The following is a 24,719-nucleotide window of genomic DNA, read 5'->3' on the forward strand; positions in this document are numbered from 1 at the left end:
GTTGTAGTTAGTTCATTTCCTCAATGATAAGAGGAGGTGATAGCATTTCATTGACGTAAATATTGAACGGTTATTGGATAACCTCCTTTATAAAAAGGTACAGTATATCTATGTGTTATCAGTCCGTGCCTAGTTGTAACGTTACAAACATTATCATTTTCATAATCTATTTTCTGCTGTTGTATGATAAATGTTATTTCTAAGTGCAATGCACTGTTTACTTGTTTTCGTTTACATTAGAAGAGTGAAACGTTCCCCAAGCAACATTTGTTCTGATAAAGTCGGTTAATTTCCACAAATAAATGAGGCATTCAGGTGTCCCGGTGGAAAAATCCAGTGACATGGATACGCACAGAGGCTGTCTCGAATAACTGGAAAGTTTTTTTTATAGAGGACTGTTATCAAGGTATTTTGATTATGGGATCATTAAAATTGACAGCAGTTTAAGTCGATAATAAAGTAAACAAAGATAAAATTAAGGTTTTCCGGTGTAATCAGCAATCTGAAAGTCAGCACTAAAAGAGCCTCGATGTAATTATGATTTGCCTACTGTTCGACCTTGTTACGATTTTGTTTGTGATTATGTATGTCATGTACATTATATGTTTTACGTAGGTATTTGGTTGTACATTGAACGTATGTTTATTAATTGCGTCGTAAGTCTCCGTTTGTACATTGATACGATCATAATAAATTAATTGAAGATGTTTAAAGTGGCGTCCGACAGACAATTAGCCCTATTTATAAAATAAATTGCTCACTATATTTATAAACTACAATTATTATTATCGAATGACTAATTTTGGTGTAAGTAGATACCATCTTTCAAATGAACTTAATAATTATGTGGTAATATAATAATTATGTTTGTAACCTGCAGATAATACCAGCTGTAAACATGCAAGCATCTTTTCAAATGCAAAAAAAACTATTTTATGTATTAAAACCGAAGTATCTAAAACTAAAAGAGTTCTAAGAAACAGATAAACCAATGTTTACTATTCGAGTGATGCAGGAAAATTTTGTGACAAGTATTCACCCTGACCTCTGTCAGCGTTGATCACTTTGTTACAAACATCCAGCAAGACATACTTATCAGTAAATTAAACACTATTTTATTCTAGGTAAAGAGAATGAAGATAAGTATAGTACCTAATGAAAATAACAAAAAATTAGTACGATTGGTACTAAAGTGCGATGGTATTAAATTTATTTAAGCTTCAGTTAGAACTTAAAGATTGCGCATTGTTTAATTTGAATATGTTAGAACTTGGGACTGGAAAATGTATCTCTCTTTTTCTACACAAATTAATTCGTCGTATTATGTACTGTCTCATTTTTACTATATTCGTAGTTTTTTTTAAATATTAGTAGGTACCACTTATTCACCATGCACTAAGTACATATATTGATGAAAGGGCATAACGATGATGTCAAATAGTTATGCGCAGGCGCTTGGCACGCGGGGCATTTCTGTTCCGTGAGATCCACGACACACCTGTCTTGTTGAGTGACAAGATCATTGTGTACCGACAGCACAACAAATAGAATCACTGTCATAAGTCATAGCATCATAGCTCATAGCATCGCGTAGAGATTAATGGAGAAATATTCATAAAATTATAATTAAACTACCAGTGGACATAAAAGTAGTTGAGTTTTCGACAAATAAGCTATGACCTGTCTTAAAAGTATGAGTAAAGCTTAGAATAGTACTGTACTGTACTGTAAAACTGCGAAATAAGTTTTAGGAGTCGCAAACTGAAAAACACTTAGAAAACATTTACCAGAATTCCCGTCCACGTCACATTGTGTGTTTGAGAAAAGATGACTGACTGAAAATTATGTGTATGTATAGTGTCGCTGTATTGAGGAATCTTCATGTATCTCATATACAAAATGCTTTACAAAGTTCTCTGTCACCGTTTCTAGTCAAGTGAGAGTATTGACGACCACGGTAATGTTTCCACACTCACACAGATGTCGCTAGTAGGAAGCAGGTGTCAATGATAGAATGCAGTTTACATTGGCGAGTTCTCTCTAGCTTGTTTTCTTTATAAGGAATTTCTCTGATACCTATGTATTCTGTATTCGTAGTAAATCTTGACTCACGGAACATTCGCAGTCGAACACGATGCAACTGGAAGGCAATTAGTTCCAGTAGTGAATCAGCTTCAGTAGGGGGGCTTGTCGCTCACGTCCGTAGGTACAAACCCTAGTTACCCTACACGTGTCCCCTGGGTGGTGCTAACGAGTGACAACGCCGAATGTCGGGCGGCGGTAAATCGACCCGACCTCCTCTCCTAGCAGAGGCGGCGATCTCCCGCCGTAAAAAAGGAGAATCACCAACACGCCTGCCAAGCGCGGTGATTATGGCAAATAAACCTCCTGATGGAAAAAACAAAGCCCCGGCCCCCAGTCCCCGGCAGCCCCGCTATCCCGGACTCCGGTAGCGGTCACGGTAACGGCGGGGCAGGGGGTGCGAAGAATCTCCGGCAGAGAGTCGGCTACCAGCCCAACCGACCCTTGCACCTGGCAACATATAACGCACGGACACTGAGGGAAGACGTGAAGATAGAGGAGCTGGAAGAGGAAATCAGCAAGCTAAAATGGGACATTATAGGGTTATCCGAAGTCCGACGAGAGGGAGAGGATACGGAAATTCTCCAGTCCGGAAACTTGCTGTACCACCGGGAGGGCGACCAACTGTCCCAAGGGGGTGTCGGGTTCATCGTCAACAAGTCCCTCGTCAACAACATCGTTGAAATCGGAAGTGTGTCGGCACGGGTTGCGTACCTCATCCTGAGAATATCTAAACGATACTCAATGAAGGTCATACAGGTTTACGCACCCACATCTAAGCACACCGATGATGAGGTCGAACTTGCGTATGAAGACGTATCGTCTGCCCTGCGTAAGCTCACTACTCATTTCACGGTGGTGATGGGAGACTTTAACGCGAAACTCGGAAAACAAGAAGGCGGCGAGACGAAAGTGGGGTCACATGGATTTGGAGTCCGGAACCATCGTGGGCAAATGCTGGCTGACTTCTTGGAGAAGGAGGGCCTCTATATGATGAACTCCTTCTACAAGAAGAAGCCACAAAGGAAGTGGACGTGGATTAGCCCCGATGGGAAGACTAAAAACGAGATCGACTTCATATTGACGGATAAGAAGCACATATTCAATGATGTCTCAGTGATCAGTAGGGTTAAGACCGGCAGCGATCACCGACTCGTAAGAGGCACTTTGAATATAAACTGCAAAATAGAACGCTCCCGTCTAATGAAGTCCACGCTCCGCCCTACTCCTGCTCAAATCCAGGATCCCGAAAGCTTTCAGTCTGAGCTTTGCGACCGCCTGATATGTTTAGAGAATTGCGTTACAGTTGACGATTTAAATAATAGGTTTGTGGAAACTGTCCGAGAGGTAGGATCGAAATATTTTTCGTCCCGAACCAACCGAGGACCTCAAAAACTCTCAGATGGGACTCTGAGTCTCATAAGAGAACGGAGAGAAATGAGGTTGCAGTCTTCAGTTGATATGGTCGAATACAGACGTCTAAACAGACAGATCGCCAAAGCAAGACGTTGCGATATGAGACGCTACAATTGCAAGCGCATTCAAGACGCAATAGAGCAAAACAAGGGCTCCAAAGTCTTTGCTAGAGATCGACCTGTTCGGCAGACTCTGTTGACCCAACTGAAGACCGACACTGGCAACACCGTTTCATCAGTGCCCGAAATTCTGGGAGAAATTGAGAGATTCTACGGACAGTTATACACCACAACACAAAACCCTATTACCAGCGGTGCTCACGACAGCCGAGCGCCACTCACCCGACACTATACCGAAGATATTCCGGACGTCAGTCTAGACGAGATTAGTATAGCTCTCAAACAGCTAAAAAACAACAAAGCTCCGGGAGATGATGGAATAACGACAGAACTTCTGAAAGCCGGCGGTAGACCGATTTTAATAGCACTTCGGAGGCTGTTTAATTCCGTCATACTCGAAGGCACAAGCCCGGAGGCATGGAGCAGAAGTGTAGTGACTTTGTTCTTCAAGAAAGGCAACAAAGCCCTATTGAAGAATTATAGACCCATTGCACTTCTGAGCCATGTGTACAAGCTGTTTTCGAGAGTTATTACGAATCGTCTCGAGCAAAGACTCGACGACTTCCAGCCACCCGAACAAGCCGGGTTCCGAAAAGGCTATAGTACCATAGATCATATACACACGCTTCGGCAGGTTATACAGAAGACCGAGGAGTATAATCTACCTTTATGTCTAGCGTTTGTGGACTATGAGAAAGCCTTTGATTCTATTGAGCTCTGGGCGATGCTTCAATCCCTTCAGCGGTGCCATATAGACTATCGCTATATCGAGGTGTTGAGATGTATGTACAATGCTGCCACAATGTCAGTTCGATTACACGAACATAGCACAAAACCGATCCAGTTGCAAAGGGGCGTGAGACAGGGAGATGTTATTTCTCCGAAACTGTTCACCTGTGCACTGGAAGATGTTTTTAAGCTTGTAGAGTGGAAAAGACTGGGCATTAACGTCAATGGCGAATATATCTCTCATCTACGATTTGCTGATGACATAGTTATTATGGCGGAAACGCTGGAGGAGTTAGGCGAAATGCTCACAGACCTCAATGATGCCTCTAAACAAGTTGGGCTGAAAATGAACATGGACAAGACAAAGGTCATGTCGAACGAACATGTTTCATCATCGCCCGTAACTGTAGGAGGTGTCACCATCGAAGTTGTCGATCAGTATCCCTACCTAGGACAAGTGATCCGATTAGGTAAATCCAACTTCGATAAAGAGGTAGCTCGTAGAATCCAACTCGGATGGGCAGCGTTCGGGAAATTACGACACATCTTCACTGAAAACATACCTCAGTGTCTGAAAACAAACGTTTTCAATCAGTGCGTGTTGCCAGTGATGACTTACGGAGCCGAGACGTGGTGCTTCACCAAAGGGCTTATCCACAAGCTCAGAGTTGCTCAACGTGCTATGGAAAGGGCTATGTTAGGCGTGTCCCTGCGAGATAGGATTCGTAATGAAGAAATCCGCAGGAGAACTAAAGTTACCGACATAGCCAAAAGGATTAGCACGCTGAAGTGGCAATGGGCTGGCCACGTAGCCCGCAGAGCCGACGACCGCTGGAGTAGAAAGGTTCTGGAGTGGAGACCCCGTGTCGGCAAACGGCGTGTCGGTCGCCCCCCCAACCCGTTGGTCTGATGATCTGCGGAAGGTAGCGGGAAGCCGCTGGATGCAGATGGCGGGTGACCGTTTGGGGTGGCGATCGTTAGGAGAGGCCTATGTCCAACAGTGGACTACAGAAGGCTGAGAGAGAGAGAGTGAATCAGCAATTTAAGATTTACGAGATAAGTTGAAATCCGACTTCGACTTAGCATTTGCTATTGGTACAGAGGAAAATACTTAACTTACAAACACTTCGATCGTAAGAAGAGCTGTGCAAATTCCAAAGATATCCGCTCAAGATTGCTCATTGCTGCAATATTTTTTAAAGACTATTTTCATGAGTTTTAAGTTTTATTATAGTTTGGAATATTGACGTACAGGATTCGTATTTAATTATTTCTATAGGGCTCTTGTAAACTGTGTACTAGGACATGCATTACTTGTGCCAAGTGCTGTTGGCAGGAGCCGACGAATTGCAAGTCAGATGTTTTAAAAATAGCAGCTTTAGTTTACGAAAGTAAAAAAACTTTTATAAATAAACGTATACATGTAAATCGTTTAGGGATTGTTAATTATTCAAAATACTACGCAGTTTGAAAACTTCCTTTCCGGGTTTCACGATGAAGATACGATAACATTCGTCCGAAGGTCCGAACATAAAATAACATTAAGTTTAATAAAAAAATGGTACTTAAGCATAATATTATTATGAATACTATGATGTAATAAATACATTTTTAAATAACCTACCCAGTATCATATTCATTGAATATTATTTAGCCTAGTCTAATTTCAACAATTTGCCAGCGAAGCTGAAACCTATTAGGTATTACCTATTTGTTTTCGTTAATTCGAGTTTGTGGCTGATATTTTATGGTCAGAATGAAATTATAAGCCTTTTGTGGTTAATTGAGGCGACATGTTGATTCACTGGCTACTCTTACTAAACCATTGTACTTATTAGGAGGTACTTACTTACAATCTTATTCCGTTATCACTTTCCATTCTAGTCCTTAAACCTTCTACAAGATTTGAGTAAAAGTATGTTAAAATTCGTATCTGACTTAATTTCGTTTATCTCTAATAACTAATTTAATAACTGGTGCGCGGTGAATTTATCAATGAAAGCATGTCTTTGTTAATAACTGAATAATATTCAGCGGCAAACTGCTTTAGATGCTTCAGGAATCCCGCTCTTTTCTTATTTCTTAATTTTATCATACAACAAACAAACCCTATGTAAAAAGAGACAAATAAGGAAAAAGCTGATAATTAATTATGATTATGTTATAAACTGTGTAATAGGTTATTTATATTTTACATTCGTGTGTGGTATAATATCGTAATTTATCCAAATGTAGAGTAAACGATTCTCGTGCCAAACAAAACAAATTTTACTGCCGAAAGCGTTTTAGGACGCCAAAACCAACCTGGAAGCCATTTCTCATTGCAATATCTCGGTATACATTTGCAATGACAAATTAAAACATTTGTACCCAATTCTATTTTCAGTGCGCCTTGGTTCACTAAAATCATCATCATCTTATTTCCTTGCATCCATGTCGTGGTTATAGCTATGCTACTCTGCTATCTACTCAGTAAAGAGTTCCTGGGAATGTGTGTGTGTGTGTGTGTGTGTGTGTGTTTTGTAAGTAATTAAAGAAGTAACTCTTTGCATGTGTGTGTGACCCGCAGACATTTGCACGAGGTCGGAAAATGTGTGACACTCCCAGAAAATACTGACGCCATGCCACCATGCGAGCAAATACTCATAAGTTAAGCCTTATGGTAACAGAATTACAGGCTATTTTCGTACAGAAAGAGCAGACCAAAGACAATAAAGTCATTAATTACATATTGTACTGAGTTTAATTTATTTATTTATTTATTTATTTATTCATCATCACACTACATAGCATTACAGTTATAAAGAAAAACCTTAGCGCTACATAGAGGCACAATAATAATAATACTTATTTAGTTATATAATAATAATTTATCCATCAGACTATTCAGACTCACAAAATTTCAGACATGCCTTTTTTAACTTTGGCCAACCATCCGCAAACACATCAACTTGTGGTGCCGAATCTATTATGGCATTCACCATCGTAGTGGCCCGAATTAGAGGCGATTGTTGCCGCGCCACCGAGCGCGCTGCACCCACCGCCAGCAGCCTGTGAGATCTGGCTCGCAGATACTTGTTAGGGGCAAACAGGCAGCAAACCTCACCAACCATATGAGGACATTCCGTCTCTCCTCGCAGGGTCCTACATGCCATTATCGCTAGGTTTAGATCCCGTCGAACTTCCAACGAGTTGAACCCCAGCATTCCCAGCAAGAAGCTAGTTGGATAGAGGTAAGGATAGTATCCATATTTTTTCTTATATAGAAAGCGAAGGAATGCTTTTTGGACCTTTTCTAGCATGAGGGTATATGTGGACTCGTGAGGAGACCAAACAACAGAGCTGGACTCAACTTTGCTTCGCACCAGAGCACTGTATAGAAGCTGGATGACGCATGTTTGACTAAAATCTTTCGCATTCCTTATAACAAAACCCAGTCTTCTAAAACAGTTGGCTGTAAGAGCTTTAAAGTGGTCATGAAATGTCAGCTTTGTGTCAAATGTAACTCCAAGATCTGTAATGGTGTACACGCGAAGAATAACATCCATACCAAGCCTATAATCCGCCTCGAACGGGTTCTTCGCTCGGGTGTAGGACATAACTGCGCACTTGCTGGTGTTAAAGAGTAGTTTGTTGTCCAGCGACCACTGGTGAACTGCATCAAGGTCCTGTTGCAACAGAGCACTATCAGCCTCCCCACGCACACGCATGGAGAGCTTCAGATCATCGGCGTAGAGTAGGCACGTTGAGTTGTGCAGTTGTGATTCTAAGTCATTTATCATTAGAATGAAGAAAAGTGGTCCCAGAATTGAACCTTGGCTGACGCCGGAGCGAGTATGATAGGGCTCAGAGACATAGCATCCATGGCGCACAAACTGTTGCCGGTCGCGAAGATAGTCCGAGCAGAGTCTGAGAAGTTTAGGAGAGAAACCTATCGCACATAACTTCCCAAGAAGTATATCGTTATCGACTCGGTCGAATGCTTTTTTAAAATCAAGGTAGGCGACATCCACTTGTCCACCTCCCTCCATGTCCCGCGACACGATATCCACCAACGTAAGCAAGTTAGTCTCTACGGATCTCTTTTGACGGAAACCATGCTGGGCGTCAGACAGAAATGGTGCAACCTGCCGATAGATACGCTTGTGCAGTATAGACTCAAATATTTTTGCGGTCGCACAAAGGATAGCGATCGGTCTGTACTGATCCACACTTGACGTGTCATTGGTTTTGGGGATTGGAGAGACTCTGGAGAGTTTCCATCGTTTGGGGTAACTGCCAGTATGTAGAGACAGATTGAAAATATAATAAAGTGGCTCAATGAATGAACTACTGCAAGCTTTTAAAATGTACGGAGGAAGATTGTCTGGCCCTATTGCACTACGAGGCTTTAACTGGTGTAATGCTCTTGCAATATCCTCTTTCGATATTTGACCTACATGTATTAAGCTGGCAGTCTTATCTGTGCATGAGCGATTTACAGTATCAGCGTCAAGTGAGGGGGTGCTTTCTAAAAATACACTAGCAAAAAAGTCTGCAAATGCGTCTGCAGAGCCTTTGCCAGTGCACTCAATACCCTTATAGGACACAGTAGTCTCAAAACCTCCTTTGGACCTTAGCTCTGACATGTGTTTCCAAAAAGCGCGGGGATTCGACCTTAGATGGTTCTCGATCGAATAGGTATGAGCTGTATACGCTTTGGACAGTTTATGCTTAACATTCTTACGCAGTTCACTGTACGCCGTATATATGGTTGGATTTTTGCTGGCTTTCCATTTCCTGTGGAGGTTTGCTTTGAGGTTCATATTCTTAATTAAATCACCAGAAAACCATACAGGATAAGACCGAGATAATGTTTTAGGCCTGTTCTTTCTGGGAACTGACTTATTGAAAATATCATATACAATGCTATAAAAAGACTCAACGGCCAAGTCGGCATTATTATGAACCAGTACCTGTGACCAATCGGCGTTGGATAGCAGATCGTACATCAAGGCAAAGTTAGCTTTTTTAAAATTCCAGTCCAAACCTGTATCAACGTTGCTGGGATTCAATAACTGAGCCTGCTGAATTTCTTGCAGTGGTACTGTGATATGAAGCGGTGGGTGGTAGCGGTCGGCGCGCGGCACCAGCCCTCCGCAGTCGGCGGGGCGCACACAGGTTGACTTGAACCTCTCCGGCACCAACACGACATCAAGCTTTCCACCAAAATCATTTAGCACATCATTCATCTCAGACATACCACAAACACTTAAAAAATATGCGTAGTAATTATTAACAGTAATAGAGGCACTATTTAAATTAAGATCTCCAATGAGGACCTTCAAACCTTTAAGGGAATTTATCTTATTTTCTACACAATGAAACCAGTTCATGTAAACTTCATCTTTGGCTCGTGGATCAATGTACACTACACACACATAAACCAAATGTCCATGTAAAATAAAAGAAGCCCATAGATCTTCACCTTTTTCGGTTTCTAGATCGGAACGCCGTCGTAAAGTTATTCCGGGGCGCGCCGCTAGCAGGACTCCGCCACACGCAGTTGGGCGATCGCGCCGCAGTATGCTCCAGCCACCTGCAGTTACTTCAGCGTCATCTATGTCTTGATCGAGAAAACTTTCAGTGATGCAGATTAGGTCATGGTCTAAAACTAATAAGTTTTGTCGTAACCACTTTAGCTTAGTTCTGAGGCCTCTTACATTTTGGTAAATGATATCAATGCAGCGTGCGTTATGTGAGCTGTTTGAAGAGTTATGTTGGAGGCTTGGCAACCGAGGCTTTTCGAAAGGGAACCCAGGGTTTTACCCTCGCATTATCAGGCCAGATGTCCACCGAGAAGCACTTATCATAGTAAATGTCTGGAACTCCGATTTTGTAGGATTTATAATCGCCTTTTGGTTTAAGTTCTTCGACCGTGCAGGTTCCGTTGGGGCATAAACTACGTAAATAGTCCCTGATCTCGTCTAAACCGGATTCCATGTTCCAAAGATGGAGATGCTTTCGGCGCTCTACTGCTCTGAGACTGGTCACGCTGGGTCCAGCTTTGCACTCGAGAGATGTCAAGCGGCGTGGTTTTTTCCCTCTGACTTCAGTCCACTCATCTGAGACCGGGAGCTTACGCTGAACATCCTGGGATAGGTCATCATGGGTTGATGCCGAACCGCTACTACGCCTACTGGGCCTGCTATCCGAGTTATTAGTGGCCGAGCTAGATGTTCTAGCAGCACACTCGAGCGCTGGAACAGGAACAGTGACGATCGCGTTTCGCTTGGCCACTTCGTTGAACAGCCTCTTCGGTTCTATGGGAGCGACAGATGGCGCTTGAGTGTTGTCCGGAGTTGGTATTTTTGAGTCACGCTGCTCTAAAGCTACAATCCTGGCTTCATTTAAGACCACGCTGGATGCATGTTTTTCCAGATTCTCGTTGCATTTATCCAATCGCAGTATTGCCTTAGCCAGCTGGTTGCTCAATTCTACAATCTCCATTCGAAGTTTCTGAATCTCGGTTTTACATTCTATTATCGGGTCCTGACCTACAACTTCGGGATCACTGATCTTCGTACGTTCTACTTTCCGTAAAGTGACATTCATGTTCCTTGGGGTACCAACGGGCGTCTTACTGTTATCACCCCCTCTTTTTCTGGAGCACAAACACTCGGGGCAAATCCATAATTCCTGTTCTTCAGGACTAGGGACACGGGTTGCGAATGGAGTGCATGAGCGATGGTAGAGTTTCCGGCAATCCTGGTTACTACAAATCAAACGATCCTCCTCAACTTTAATTTTAGTGCGACATCCGTCACATTTAAAATTATCTTGAATTTGAACCTGTGTCTGCAGTTCATCCAGGGTTTGGTTAGCCGACATTGCTAAATCAAAGTGTAAGGTGTAGCAAATAGGGCAGCGGAGCAGCAGAGTCGCAAGGCGGGCTCCAAATTAAGACCGCCTTCATCAACAAGAAATCGCTCCAAGTTAAGCTGCCTCAATAGTGACTGACCGGTTGTATACGATTATTTCGTCAGGCAGCGGCACTCGCTAGCTGGGTCAGTTGGTACGGCGGCCGACTCAGACGCCGATGATCGCGGGTTCAAATCCTCCAGCCGCAGATGTGTTTTTCAAATATTATTATGTAAGTAATTTGAATATTCTTACTCAAACCCGACGGCGACGGCTCACGACAGCTATCAATTCTTCGGGTGAGTGACTGAGAGGTCCGACACAATCCAATATGGCCGCTGGCACTTATGAGAGAATCCACAAGAGTAAGCAGGAGGTACCGATTATCTTAAAAGTTGACAAATTAAAATAATTAGCGTAAACTATCGCAGCTAAAAATACGTCCGCTCGCTTCAAGTGCAATCGGAGAAAAAAAAAAAAAGAAAAAAAAAAATAATTGTATGACTATTGCCACGTCGACGTAGCGATGTAGGCCACAGTATTTTTGGACTGATGATTGCAAATTCAAGGATGAAAAGCCTAGAGAACATAGTATTAAAGTCCGTCATTTTTCTTTGAGTCCGATGAAAGCGTTGTCGCTGTCGTGAACACATCGATGTTATCATGTCAACTCGAGATGCATGAGTGTAGAGACCTTCTGCATACATTAATAAACATGAATAATATTCCCCGTGACACGTGAAAGCCGCACGTGCATAAGAATGCAGCGTTCGTTATTTCCCGGATAATTAGAGCCTGATGGAAATATGGAAAATCATCTTATATATTTCCCTATTTCGATCAACAGTCAATTTCGTTACATTGTCGTACTTACACATTTCATGGCAAGATATTTGTAATTTTGCATCTATTCTGGAATATTCAGATTGTGTCTAGATATATTTCTCCTTGAAAAGTTATTTTCAAAGCAAAACAATTGACAGTTAGACATCGTCCGACAAGCGAATGTAGGTAACGTTTGCAAAATGTTGTGCTCAACAATCAATTTATATTTATCCACTTCACCCAAAAGCATTCTCAACCAAAATCGCTTGAAAGACAATTTAAAATGAATTGCTCGACCGAATAAAAATAAGCAGACGGTTTTAATAATTCATCCATCACATCTTCACGTCAGCGCTAATACGAAAATTGCCCCCGCAGCGCCGCAGCGCTTTCTTAGAATTTATCGCTTTTGCCGACGTTACCACCGGTCAACGTACGTTTGGAATATTTGACTTACGAATTTGATTCGGCGAATTGGCTGCATAAAGGTAGCTACATAAACGCAGACACATACTTTACTTATTGTATAAAAAACATGTTTATCATGTTAAAGGCGGGCATTCTTGCAGTTTCTCATATTTCATGCTTGATTTGTTGCTCAAGTTGCCACAACAAGGCAATACTGAGTTATAAATCATTTGTTCTTTTTACTACTTAGGAATAATCGTGTGGTTTTGCATAGCATTCAGCAAACGAGACGAAAGATAAGCGATAATAAGTTTAAACATACCTACAGTAGTACTTACTGGGTAAGTTAAACTCAAAAACATTGCAGGCGATCAAAATTTAGACATGACTTTCGTTATGATAGTACCATTACTGATGAAATTGGTATTTCGATTGTAACCACAAAAATCGATTCTCCTTCTGTATTGTTCTTTACTTCTTCATTGTCAGTATTACTCGTATGTAACTTTTCAAATATATCTAGAGTCTAGAGATGATACTGAAAAGATTTACTGTTTAGATTTGTTTATAATAATTAGACAGTTTTGACGTTTATTTTATAAATAATAAGATCAACTTTGAGTTTGGATAATCATGAAGGTAGTTTGAGAAGTGGGTGATTCCTATTTACTTGTGTTCATGTCTGTCTAATTATCTGGCCATTGGAACTCTGCCAGTTGTGACAGTTTGATGGCCATTTCCTTTTCGTCAATTGTTATATTCTTCGGTCAGTTTGGTACACAATAATGTTGGCCTTACCTTATGTTACAATTACAAATCTAATATTTAATCATTGCTGTTTTCCTTAGGCCCAAGGGGGTTGCTCTATGTCGACGAAAAACAAACGAACGAGAGCTGTCGTGCAATCGGCACGTTTAACACAACGAGATAAAGTCGTGGTTCGCGCAGCATCTCTTCCTGCTGAATCATAATATAAATGTCTTTATATTTTAAGCAATTTTGTGTATGAAACTCAAGATGAAATTCTTCCATATCAGTAGTAAGTATGGCGTCACCCTCCATCTTCACTGACTCATACATTTATCAGACGGACGTATACCTACATGTCGGTACTTAGGTAATTCTAGTAGTATAACTTTATTGTACATAAAACACTTAAAATAACATTTAATACTTAAAATAATATTATAACATATAATATAATACAATAAGGACGGCCTTATCGCTAAAAGTGATCTCTTCCAGGCTATCCTACGAGCTCAGAGAGACAATTTTGAATATAAATGAACTTTAAAACTGGATAAAATATTTCATTAAGTTGATAACCAGTTTGAGTTAGTGCATTAATCATTATGCGAACAATGAGAATCATATTATTATTAAGATTTTTGTTTCGTTTCTTTAATTTGTGAAGATAAAGGTGAAAATTTTATGCAGATTAAATTGATGTGAAAGATAATTTAAGAAACTAGTTAAATAACTTAAAAAACGTACTCAATGATTATGTCTGCTGTGTATGCGGTGATACTTTATCAAGACAAGTATTGTTTTTGATGGGATCTCATTTCTTTTTGTATTTTGTAGACAGTTCTACTTTTTTTTTCTTTTCGGTACCTTCTAGGTACGTAGGTGCGTTAAAATAGTTTGGTAGTTTTAGGCAACCTACATAAAACTACCTACATAAATCGCAAACTTAAGGTAAGAATCAAGAATCTTTATTTTTGCCTACGTAATGTACGTAATGAATAAACGTAACTTTGATACTTCGTACTGCATCAAATTTCCCTAATTAAATTTCAACCTTAGTTTCCAATACACAAAGTTCATTGTACATTAAGAAAATTTGACTATCACTTATAGTAGTATCACCACTGTAGCACTGGTAGCCTGATGTAATTTGTCCGTAGGTAGGTAATCCATCCTTTACGGATTTAATTTGCATGACGCGAATCTTTTGCTCGATTTGGCACGGGCACTACCGAGCGCCTATATTTACTTGGTGGGGGCACTGCCGTGCCCCCAGATATGTGATTATGAAATTATTTAAGCAGTTATGTACCTATCTAGAAAACTGGACCAAAATTGAAAAAAAATCCTCGAGTTGGTGGGGGCACTACATTCCGTGCCCCCAAATATTTTAGTTTTTCCTTGGTTCATACACCAAACACTACTTATATTCCAAATTTGAAGCTTGTAGGTCTGCCAGAAGTGCATTAGATTTTTTATGATCGGTGAGTGAGTGAGTGAGTCAGTGACAAAAATTAAGAAACTTTCACCCGTTTATTATAATTCTAAAACTACTGGTTCAAATTGAATGAAATTTGAAATATACCGTGTCTTTACAATGCCTGCATGGTTATTGAAAATTCAGTCTTCTAGTTTTATCCACAACGAAGTTACAGGGGGTCGAAAATGGCCTGAATTGCTTCGAGAAAAGGATGGTACGGCCGTGCCGCGTTTTTGCTCGACTTGGCCCAAATAGTTTCTTGTTTGTGTAGGAGGCTTTAAATTTTACTTTTCACTCTGGAAACATTGCCATTGTTTGCCATCAATAAAATTCTTCAAATACTTTATCTTTTAAAATTAAGTTGCCGACTCTTATCTCGTTGCATTAAACATGCCGATTACACGACAGCTCTCGTTCCTTCGTTCGTTGGGTTTTCGTCAGTATAGAGTAACCCTCCTTCTCAAAAATTTCGGCTTGGTATGTGGGTGATCCGGCCTACCTGGGTTGCCCTTCCGGGAATTATCAACGGGATCCCCGGTAAGAGAGTGACCACTTAGTTAACTAGGTACACTTTTATATAATCGGATCTCGGCTTCTTGCCTAATGGACCCGATACTTTGATGCAGGGGATTACTTAATCCTGATACTTTTATGGATATAAATACTTACTTACTCGCTTAATGTGTTTGTCTACAGATAGAATTATGTTAGTGACGGTGCTGGTAGGTTCCTTTTATCGATTCGACTGGATGTGGAATGCTCTACTACAGAGGTTTATTTGTTTTAACTTCTATAATTTACCGTGTTAATGTGTACAATCAGTTATCCTTACTGCAAAATAGCAACCTGCACGAGATTCGGGAGCAAAAAACCGTTTTGATATTTATCACTTTATGACGTAATTTTGGTTTACTTTATTAAAATTGTTTGTTTGTAGGAGTTTAGTAGTAAATATCATTTCTTAGTAAGAGCAAAATATATGATTGCATCGATAGAAGACAAAATTATGTTTAGGCATAGAAAACTGTAAAATATGCGAATGTTTATACTTTGTTCGTGCTGTCGAATAATATAGCTACAATGTCAGGATTGTCAGGCATACTATTTCAACACAACTGACTTTATCACACTGCGTTAAAATTACAGTACCTAAATCAGTCTTCAGGTAGGTACCTATAGTCCGAAGTCCATATAGGTATTAAATGTCAGTATTAAAACTTTATGTAAGGCTCAATTCAAGTAAAATCCTTTACGTAGTCGTAAAGATTGAGTCACATAAGCATAATTTGGTTAATCTGTTCATCTTCACGAATTGGCTTGACGGGATTATGAACTCGCCAATTGCTTATACGATTCTTGTTACGACGCTGTTTCTCGACTTTTGGACTTTGACCAACCATAAGTTTCTCTATTCCTATATTATTTAGACTTTAAGGCACGTTTTCGATCAATTATCAAGATCTGTTGCATGTATTATTATATTGTTTCCTTAAAAACGTAATACATGTAACAAGTAAAGCAGTTATTCAAGTTTGTTAGATTGCATCCTTTCTGCCGCAATCTAATCGATGTTCGTACACCCACTCTACTTGGTTTGGTTAACCATAACTCAGTTATACATTGTAGTGTAGACATAATACATAATATATAAGCTTGTATAGTATAGTTACATAGTACGTATACAATATACACACAACATTCGATTGCGAACCCACTTCTTTCATTGATAACTTATTAAGCATCGAGTATCGAGAACCTCTTCGATTATTCTATAGTCTATTTGAGCTGAGTATTTTAGTAATCTAATAGGTATATTGTCTTGCATACATGGTCAATGAAAGACCTTTAAACTTGATTATTCTGATGAATTTTGAAGCAGTTTCCAATAGGCAGCTGACATGCTCGTATGTAGAGTCTGACAACGCTAGTTTTGGACCGGGCAAAAGATGACAGATATTTATTCTCTGGTAGCTCTGACCCAAAATCAATGGAGAACAGTAGGTAAGAAGAAAAAGACGATGAAGACATGCCAGGGTCAGAAATTGCAAAAAATATTTTTTTGCCCTAATAAATAAGCTTTTTTTTAAAGTTTACTCATGTCTTGTGTCTGTTGCAAAGTTAGCGTGGTCGCTGGTTGTGGACCGATAACCCGGGTAACCCGCCGGCGAGCTGCTCATTAATTTGTCTTTCTGATACGGAATTTAATACCGCGGCGATATTGATAAACAGCGCACACTGTGTTCCTTTATTACAATATGTAATGAGCACATACGAGACGTGAATTTCAATCGTGATTACCGCATTTTGCCCGAGCCGCCGACTCGAGTGACGACAATGCAATGTGTCTAGTTATCTACGTAATTTGTTTACCAACTCTAGTTAATATTTCTCTGAAATTTATAATTTTAGAGGTTATAATATTCGCATGTAAATTGCAACACGGTGCGATTGCGAAATATCGAATTTTCCGGTTGCCATTCTGCACCATATGTGACTCAACACGTGTTGCCGCGCCGACATCAGTGTTTACGCTGAAATGCGTAATGAATTTGTGATAATATGGAATTAACTAGAATACCTATTAGTTAGTGCATGTATGGGAAGTGATGAAATTCAATAGTTCGACGGTGGTACACATAAAAGTGAGGTTATAGAGATAGACTCACCACATAGTGCTGTTCCATATTCCTTCCAATGTGAACGAGTTCTAGATGACATTGTAGTTGACGAGTTTTCCGACGAATTTTATAAACTGGGTGTTTATTTTGGAATGAGATTAACTTGAGCACTGATAAATAAATGTATAACAATAGATATAGATATAAACTAGAGACTAAACGTTACAAACCATTTTTGATATATAAATACAAATTTATGAGGAAATACTAACTTAATATCACAATTATGTATATTCGAATTAAAATTAATTTGGAGTTTTGAAAGAAACGTTATAACCGGTACGGCTTCATTTTGGTAGATTTATGTGTTGGCTGGCTGGCTCATGATGCGAGGAACGCGGACGTGTGGACGCGGCGGCGGGCGAGAACTGACTGAACGAAACCGCTGGAACTGACCGAACGAACGAACGAGCGCGCGAATAGCAGACGAGGAATGAAGCCGCCCGGCGCACGCGCACGCTTTTGCTCAATGTTTATCGGCTGATACAGTGACGAATGTTTGCTGAGTGGCTCGTATGTAGATAACAGCAAGGTTGATATCTGCGACGCAAGATGGCGGGCGTGGTGCATGTGAGCTGTGACGAGTGAACGACCGTGCCTCTCGCGTGGTGGAGACACTCGTATTTTTAGATGCCAGACTAAAATATCTGACAATAGTACACACATATGCAGACAAGCTACAATAATCGATGGGCGGGCTCTCTCTGTAGTCACAACTGCAGTATGTATTAGGTAACTGATAGTGATCTAATTCAGATATCGATAATTAATGATCGTTCAGCGAGTCATTAGCTGCCAGTGTGGAGCAATTTTCGTGAATGACGTTATCAGTTGCGTGGGTATTATCTGTATCTAGAGCAACAAGTCATCATCTTGCTAATTTATCCCCGGCTTGAATCGGGGTGAAATGCCAATCATGTGGATCTTGTATTTTCTTGGTCTTTGTTTTTGGTCTTGGTTCTTGGTTTTCGCTAAACCAATAAAATGTGCTTCTGGGATGGAACATCTAACCGTGATTAACATGGAGGAAGCAATGTCTGATTTCCTTAAATTTCATCCCATTAAAGTAGTCTCCTACTACCAGCCAACCTCTATAAACCGTCAACAATATCAGTAACTATTTTGATGTCAAGAAAGGTGAGGTGAGGATCCCAGGACCATGTATGCAGTCTTAACTATTTTTCTCTTCTAGTGGGTAGTACATAATTTATTGATTAGAAAAAGGACACTGTTTTACCCTCGCCTATCGTTATAACCAGGGATTGAGAGTGGTAGAGGCCTAAATATGATATAAGGAAGAAGATAGAAGAAGAAGATTGTAGATTGATTGAAGAAGAAACGTTTGCTAAGCGTGAGACTGGCAGGAAGACCATCAAACCCTTGGTTTGATAGATTGAATATGAGATTATGACATGACATAAGTAGTACACTCACGGGCAATGAAAAGGTTCCACTGAGAAAAGCAACAAATTACTTACCTACTCCTAAACGGAAAAATCAAGCTTGATGTCGCTTTTTGCAACGTCGAAGTACATTTAACGGAGCATCAGGATATTACGAAATAAAAATGATAATGCTTTGTTCATATTTTAAATTGAATATTTAAAAAAATTGGGGTTGTGTCGGAATTTCGTAAGTGGAACTTTTTCATTGCCCGTAAGTGAAGTGAAGCCGATAATCACATTACCAGCCAGCAAAAACTGTTGCTATGTTTAACATGTGGAAAAATAAATAAGTGAATTATATTTGATGCTTCATAATTCGTTAGCTACATACATGATATTGTTAGTGATGTGGGTACGTAAATACACCCAGTTTACAAACGATTATTATGAATGACGAGCGATTATTAGCCGCTGGGTGAGCATTAACATAATATTGACACAAGTATCATGTACTGCGGGTGGTTTATTATGCAAGTAGCTGCCATTGTCACCCTGACCTAGCTCAAGGAGATTCCAAATTGCCAGGTACTTAGTTGCGTTTATTATAGGTAAAACCTGAAACAATAAACATGAGGAGAGATATTATAAATGAGTAAATTCAATACAAAATGTATCTGATGTAAATTTTATCTGTGATGGTAGAGGTTCTGCTGTAGTTTGTTAACAACAGCTACCAACCACTACTTGCATTCTACATAAATAACCTATTTATTAGCTACTCAAATAGAGATTCTAAAGGCGCCAATTTTAAATATAGGTAGCACTGGCATAAATTAAAATTCATTGTTCGAAATTCCTCCTAATGATTTTATTTTTCCATATACCAAAATTACGTTTTGTAATTGATTAAATATGAAATTGACCCTTTTGAATTGTCTCCAATGTAGGTACATAAGCTGTATTTTTCCAAAAGCTACACATTATATTCATGCCAAGTCGCTATTGAAACGTAAATTATACGCAAATTTCAAAGTAATAGAGATATAATACAATTTTTCGTAGAAGTTATTAGTTGTTAGGTACACAATAAAAAGTTCCTCGTATTAAAAGTATCTCTGAACGTAAAAAAGAATAGTCGTCTACAAAAGCCTTTACATTTATATACCTCTAAATTTCTATCATTGCTCTTGATTTTAGTACCAGGAGAGATATGGAAAATACTCAAAATAAACCTCTATCTATACTATCCAAAAATAATTGTCAACCGTTAAATAAATTGAAATAGATTGACATCGTGATTATGCAGAGCCATCAAGGTACCTATAATATTTATGCAACATGTCTTCTCTACATAATTTCATAATGTTTACAATAGTGTCATACGTTAACAATAATTATCATTTTTATCTAGCCACGTCTGAATTCTTCACGGTATATCTAGCACCGCATAATTATTTTCCACACGTAATTTTGATGTCATAACTTTTAAATGAGTTATATCATTCTGAAATTTACAATGTTTTCTTAAACTATGTTGATAAGGTAAGATAAGGTTGGCTCGGTATTACATGTAATCCAGATGACATATCGTTGGATCAGTAGCCTGCCGCATGAGGTATGTGCAGATATCACCGAGAAGATAAATAATAATTGTTGATTAGATAAGAACATTGTAAGCATGGAATATGGAGATGTTTTGCAAGCCAATAAAAGTTCCCACTTAAAGAAAGCCTTTAAGGATACCGGTCTCGTTTGATTGGTTTTCAGTCCAAGCTTTTATAAAATTTAAAGACGGTTCTTACAATGCCACGTAATCACGGTACATGTTACATGAATGCGTGTCTGAACGTTGCTTGCTTGGAAGTATCTCGCCTAAAACACGCACAACACACAGAAAACGCATGTTCTTGCGTTCATGCGTTTACACAATTCACGCAAAACGCAGCGTGGTGCAGGCGCGTGTGCGAAACACCTTAGACTTGTTTGTAAGGGTACGGAATAATAACTAGTATAAGGGCTGAAATTTGAACTGCATCACAAGACTAGCAAAACTATAACTGCCACTGCTTGTACCTTTAATAATTCCCATGTTTTTGTTACTGTTAGATGAACCGCAACGCAAGTAATACATGCAACACTCGGAAATAGAAATACACAATAAACGGATTCTGATTTAATTTAACACATACGCTATAAATACAATCACGGGCAATGAAAAAGTTCCATTCAGAAAATCATCAAATTACACCGAAACGGAAAAAACTAACTTAATGGCGCCTTCTTCAATATTTTAGTGCATTTATCGGCACATCAGAATATTACCAACTAAAAATAATAATTTAAAAAAATTAAAAAACCTTTTCCTACTTTGGTATATTTGTACTGTCACATAGAATTGGAGTAAACCTTAAATTATTTCTTACTTTTTAGTGGTTTTTTGAAGTCGGTTTTTTAATTTTTTTAAATTAATATTTTACTTAATGGTTTTTAGTTTATTTTCAATATTTGTCAATCAAAATTAAAATGCAAATGATACCAATAAGTCCTTCTAGTAAATACGAATCATTCAAATCTAAACACGAGGTAGTTGCTATATACCGTTGAGGAGTTCCCTTGACTGTCTTCCGTTTCCATCATCAGATCAGCTCAAGGTCACCATCATATTTTTTTGTTATAAGAACTATATTTACGTTTTAAATTTCACTAGAATCTGTTAATAGGTACCCAAAATGGAAATTCATACCCTGTTTTTACCCCTTTACCCACCATTGGGGGTGGAATAAAATTCTGAAAAAAAATGGGACCACCCCTGAGCTCAACCCGATACAACAATAAAGAATTTTCAAAATCGGTCCATAAGCGGCGAAGTAATCGGTGAACATACATACAGACGAATTGAGAACCTCCTCCGTTTTTCGAAGTCGGTTAAACAACATAAATATTTTATTCAAATTTCCTATTAAATGTTTACAAAAATTTATGCCATTTGGTGTCTTGATTTTGTAAGTTTTTGGAACTGTTTCTTTGCCCGTGAGTGTATTATTATCTCTCGCGCGAGTCACGCTCAGCTTGAGTTTGGTACAGTTTTCATAAAAAGTGTAATATTGCAATTAGTCACCTCGTATGTCTGTAAGTATTTGGTGTGTTATGAATACGTATTGTAGTTATTGCGGTAGGTATTGTATTGTAGGTTGGTATTGTAGTTATTGCTGTACGTACGGTTTTGGGCATAGGTTAAGAAGCTTCTTTATGTCATGAAGTCATTGAATATAACTGAGTATAGGTACCGATTGACGTTAGTTACCACGTGATACAATGCTGTTAGCTGTTGTAAAACCATAATCATAGCCTTATTATGTGTGGACTTATTAAAGTGCAGTGCTGTGATTCTTATCACAGTGGGATTTACACGTTACTAATCATATTTATTTCCTCAATTTTATGGTACTCAGTAAGCAGCTACAGCTACGTATACCTCTACTAAATGTACTCATGATAACTAGTAAAAAAATACATATACTTACCTAGAGAGGGATTGAGAACCTCCTCTTTTTTTCGCAGTCGGTAAAAAACTATAAATAGAATTGATTTTATCGATAGCATCGGCATCGATTATTATATTAATGTACATATAATCCATAGTAGCTGTAGCTGTATAGTTAAATCATCATGGATCACTTCCAACAATACCTAAAGCAGTGTTACTTGTAGATCTCAGCCCATGCTGAGTCTGGAACTCTTTGCAACGTTATACCTTATACCTAAATAGTAGTAGTAGTACTGTAATATGAAATTAGATGTCCCTAAGTATACTATAGAACGATTTTATTGATTTTACAATAACTAGGTATCGATTATAAAATGATACTGCCGAGTCGATACTATCGATTTCAGATTAACTATCGATAGATAGCGGAGTATCACTAGGTACAACATCACACTATGGTGCAATAATGTGCACGAAATTAGTGCATGCTTTAACTTACATCGAATACTCTATATACACTCACGGGCAATGAAAAAGTTCCACTCACCAAACGACCCCGATTTTTTCAAACATTTCATTTTAAATTTGAACAAAATATTATCGATTTTAGTTGGTAATATCCTGATGCTCTGTTAAATTTACTTTAATGTTGCAAAAGGCGTCGTTAAGGTAGCATTTGCCGTTTAGGAGTAATTTGGTGTTTTACTCAGTGATATCTGACATACGACACTGGGTGTGAGGTTGTGTTACTTCAAATAGATGATGAATATTATGGTGAAGAATTGACATAAAGCGCAAACGTGTAATCGCAGCCAACTTCAGAAACATTGAAGTTGATTGGACCAAACTGTATCTTGTTTGGGTAATGCATCATATATTCATGTTTGCCAAGGAAAGTTATAAACTCTATAAATAATTTCACGTGGCAGTCAAAATAGACAGATAGTAGTTCTATGAGTAATGGCTTCGCTTGTCTATTCATTATATTAAATCCAACATCCATTGAGTACATAATAAATCTCGAGTACCAATTATTTATGATAAATCGTAGAAAGTAGAGATTGAATTTATAACTAGATTTAGGGTATTATCATTAGTAATACTAATCACACTTGATATCATAACAATGTCAAAGGAAATGATACTCCATAAAAAGGTATGATTTGTATGTTTACATAAGTTATACCTAATGATTGATTAATGATTATACCTGTGTTTTTACATATAGGCAATTTTTTATCCCGGAATCCTCACGGGATACATTATTATAAACAAAATTCATCAGATGGATGAAGTTTAAAACCATATAATAGGTATTCGGTGCCTTAAGCCTTTTGAAAATGGAAGATTTTAAAATTGTGTTTCTCCGAATGAAATTAAAATAATTATATTATTATTACAATGTAATTATGAAAACACAATTACTGAGTCTCTGATTTCTATCGGAGATATAATATAATTTATATCTGGAGTTTATGATTTTCTCGATGTCTCTCTTCTGTATTTTGCATCAGTTTTCTTTAGCCGTCTCATTCGATTGAGCCGACCAATAGAAATGCATTGCAACAACTATGAGATAATGGGCTATTCTGGTCACAGATGCTGTTTCTAAATTACGAGTATTACGATAGTATATTTTTATACATATACAGGTAGGGTAACTATAAAATAAACCTATCCCAATGTTTAAGTAACCAGATACTTATATTGAATAAATTTGAGTTTTCCTTAGTGTGTCGCTGAATGATTGTCAGCATGGTGAGTCGAGGAGCTAGTCACATTGAGAGCCACAATATTGTGAGTTGCTGGGTGCCCGATGGTTTTCAGTTTTTAATTGCAAAATCCTGTACATGAACCAGACTCTCACCCTGGCCTGTGCAATGTGCATGCTAAATGTTCTTTATCAGACCCCTTAGCATTAATTTTCATCGTGAACGTGAAGTAGAATTCATCGAGTAATTTTGTATGAAAATATGAACAGCGCCCCTGGCGGTCGGTAGCAGAACTAAAATTTCCCTACAAAATTCATAGAGTAATTTCACGTTACGTTCACGATGAAAATTCATGCTAAGGGGTCAGTAAGCGAATTAATAAGTCGTTATAAAATTTTATATTTATCTATTTTTTTCCGAATAGGGCTGCATCGTGTATTGTCACTATGGCAAAAGCTGATGCCAAATGGACTTGGCCGCCGTGCCAGGTCGGTATTGAGATTTACCTGCATGCGTAAAGATCACATTGATCGCTGGCTGATTACCCTGGCACCTACAGCATGTGTGGACGTCATCACACGGCCGTCTGAAGGATCATTACAGTTTTATGGATATCAGTTTAGTTACCTAAGCATGAAACTTAAGTCCACCTTACTCTTACGGTATCGACCATACGGATTTTCATAAATGTATGGAGAAACTGCATGTGGGCGTCGACAGATTTCTGATACAAAGAATACTGAATGCGATG

General features: G+C 38.8%; 1 protein-coding gene across 1 annotated transcript in view; it reads right to left on the minus strand.

Annotated features, from left to right (window-relative positions):
* Nucleotides 1–17,818, minus strand: part of LOC105385543 (facilitated trehalose transporter Tret1) — a 20,868-nt gene extending 3,050 nt beyond the window's left edge. Inside the window, exon 1 of the mRNA XM_011555934.3 lies at nucleotides 17,373–17,818. Within this exon, the coding sequence (XP_011554236.3) occupies nucleotides 17,373–17,424 (52 nt within the window). The 5' untranslated portion in view covers nucleotides 17,425–17,818. The remainder of the gene's footprint in view (nucleotides 1–17,372) is intronic.
* Between the last annotated feature and the right edge of the window lie 6,901 nt (nucleotides 17,819–24,719).

This window comes from Plutella xylostella, chromosome 5, assembly GCF_932276165.1.
Source record: "Plutella xylostella chromosome 5, ilPluXylo3.1, whole genome shotgun sequence".
In the NCBI taxonomy this organism is placed as follows: domain Eukaryota; kingdom Metazoa; phylum Arthropoda; class Insecta; order Lepidoptera; family Plutellidae; genus Plutella; species Plutella xylostella.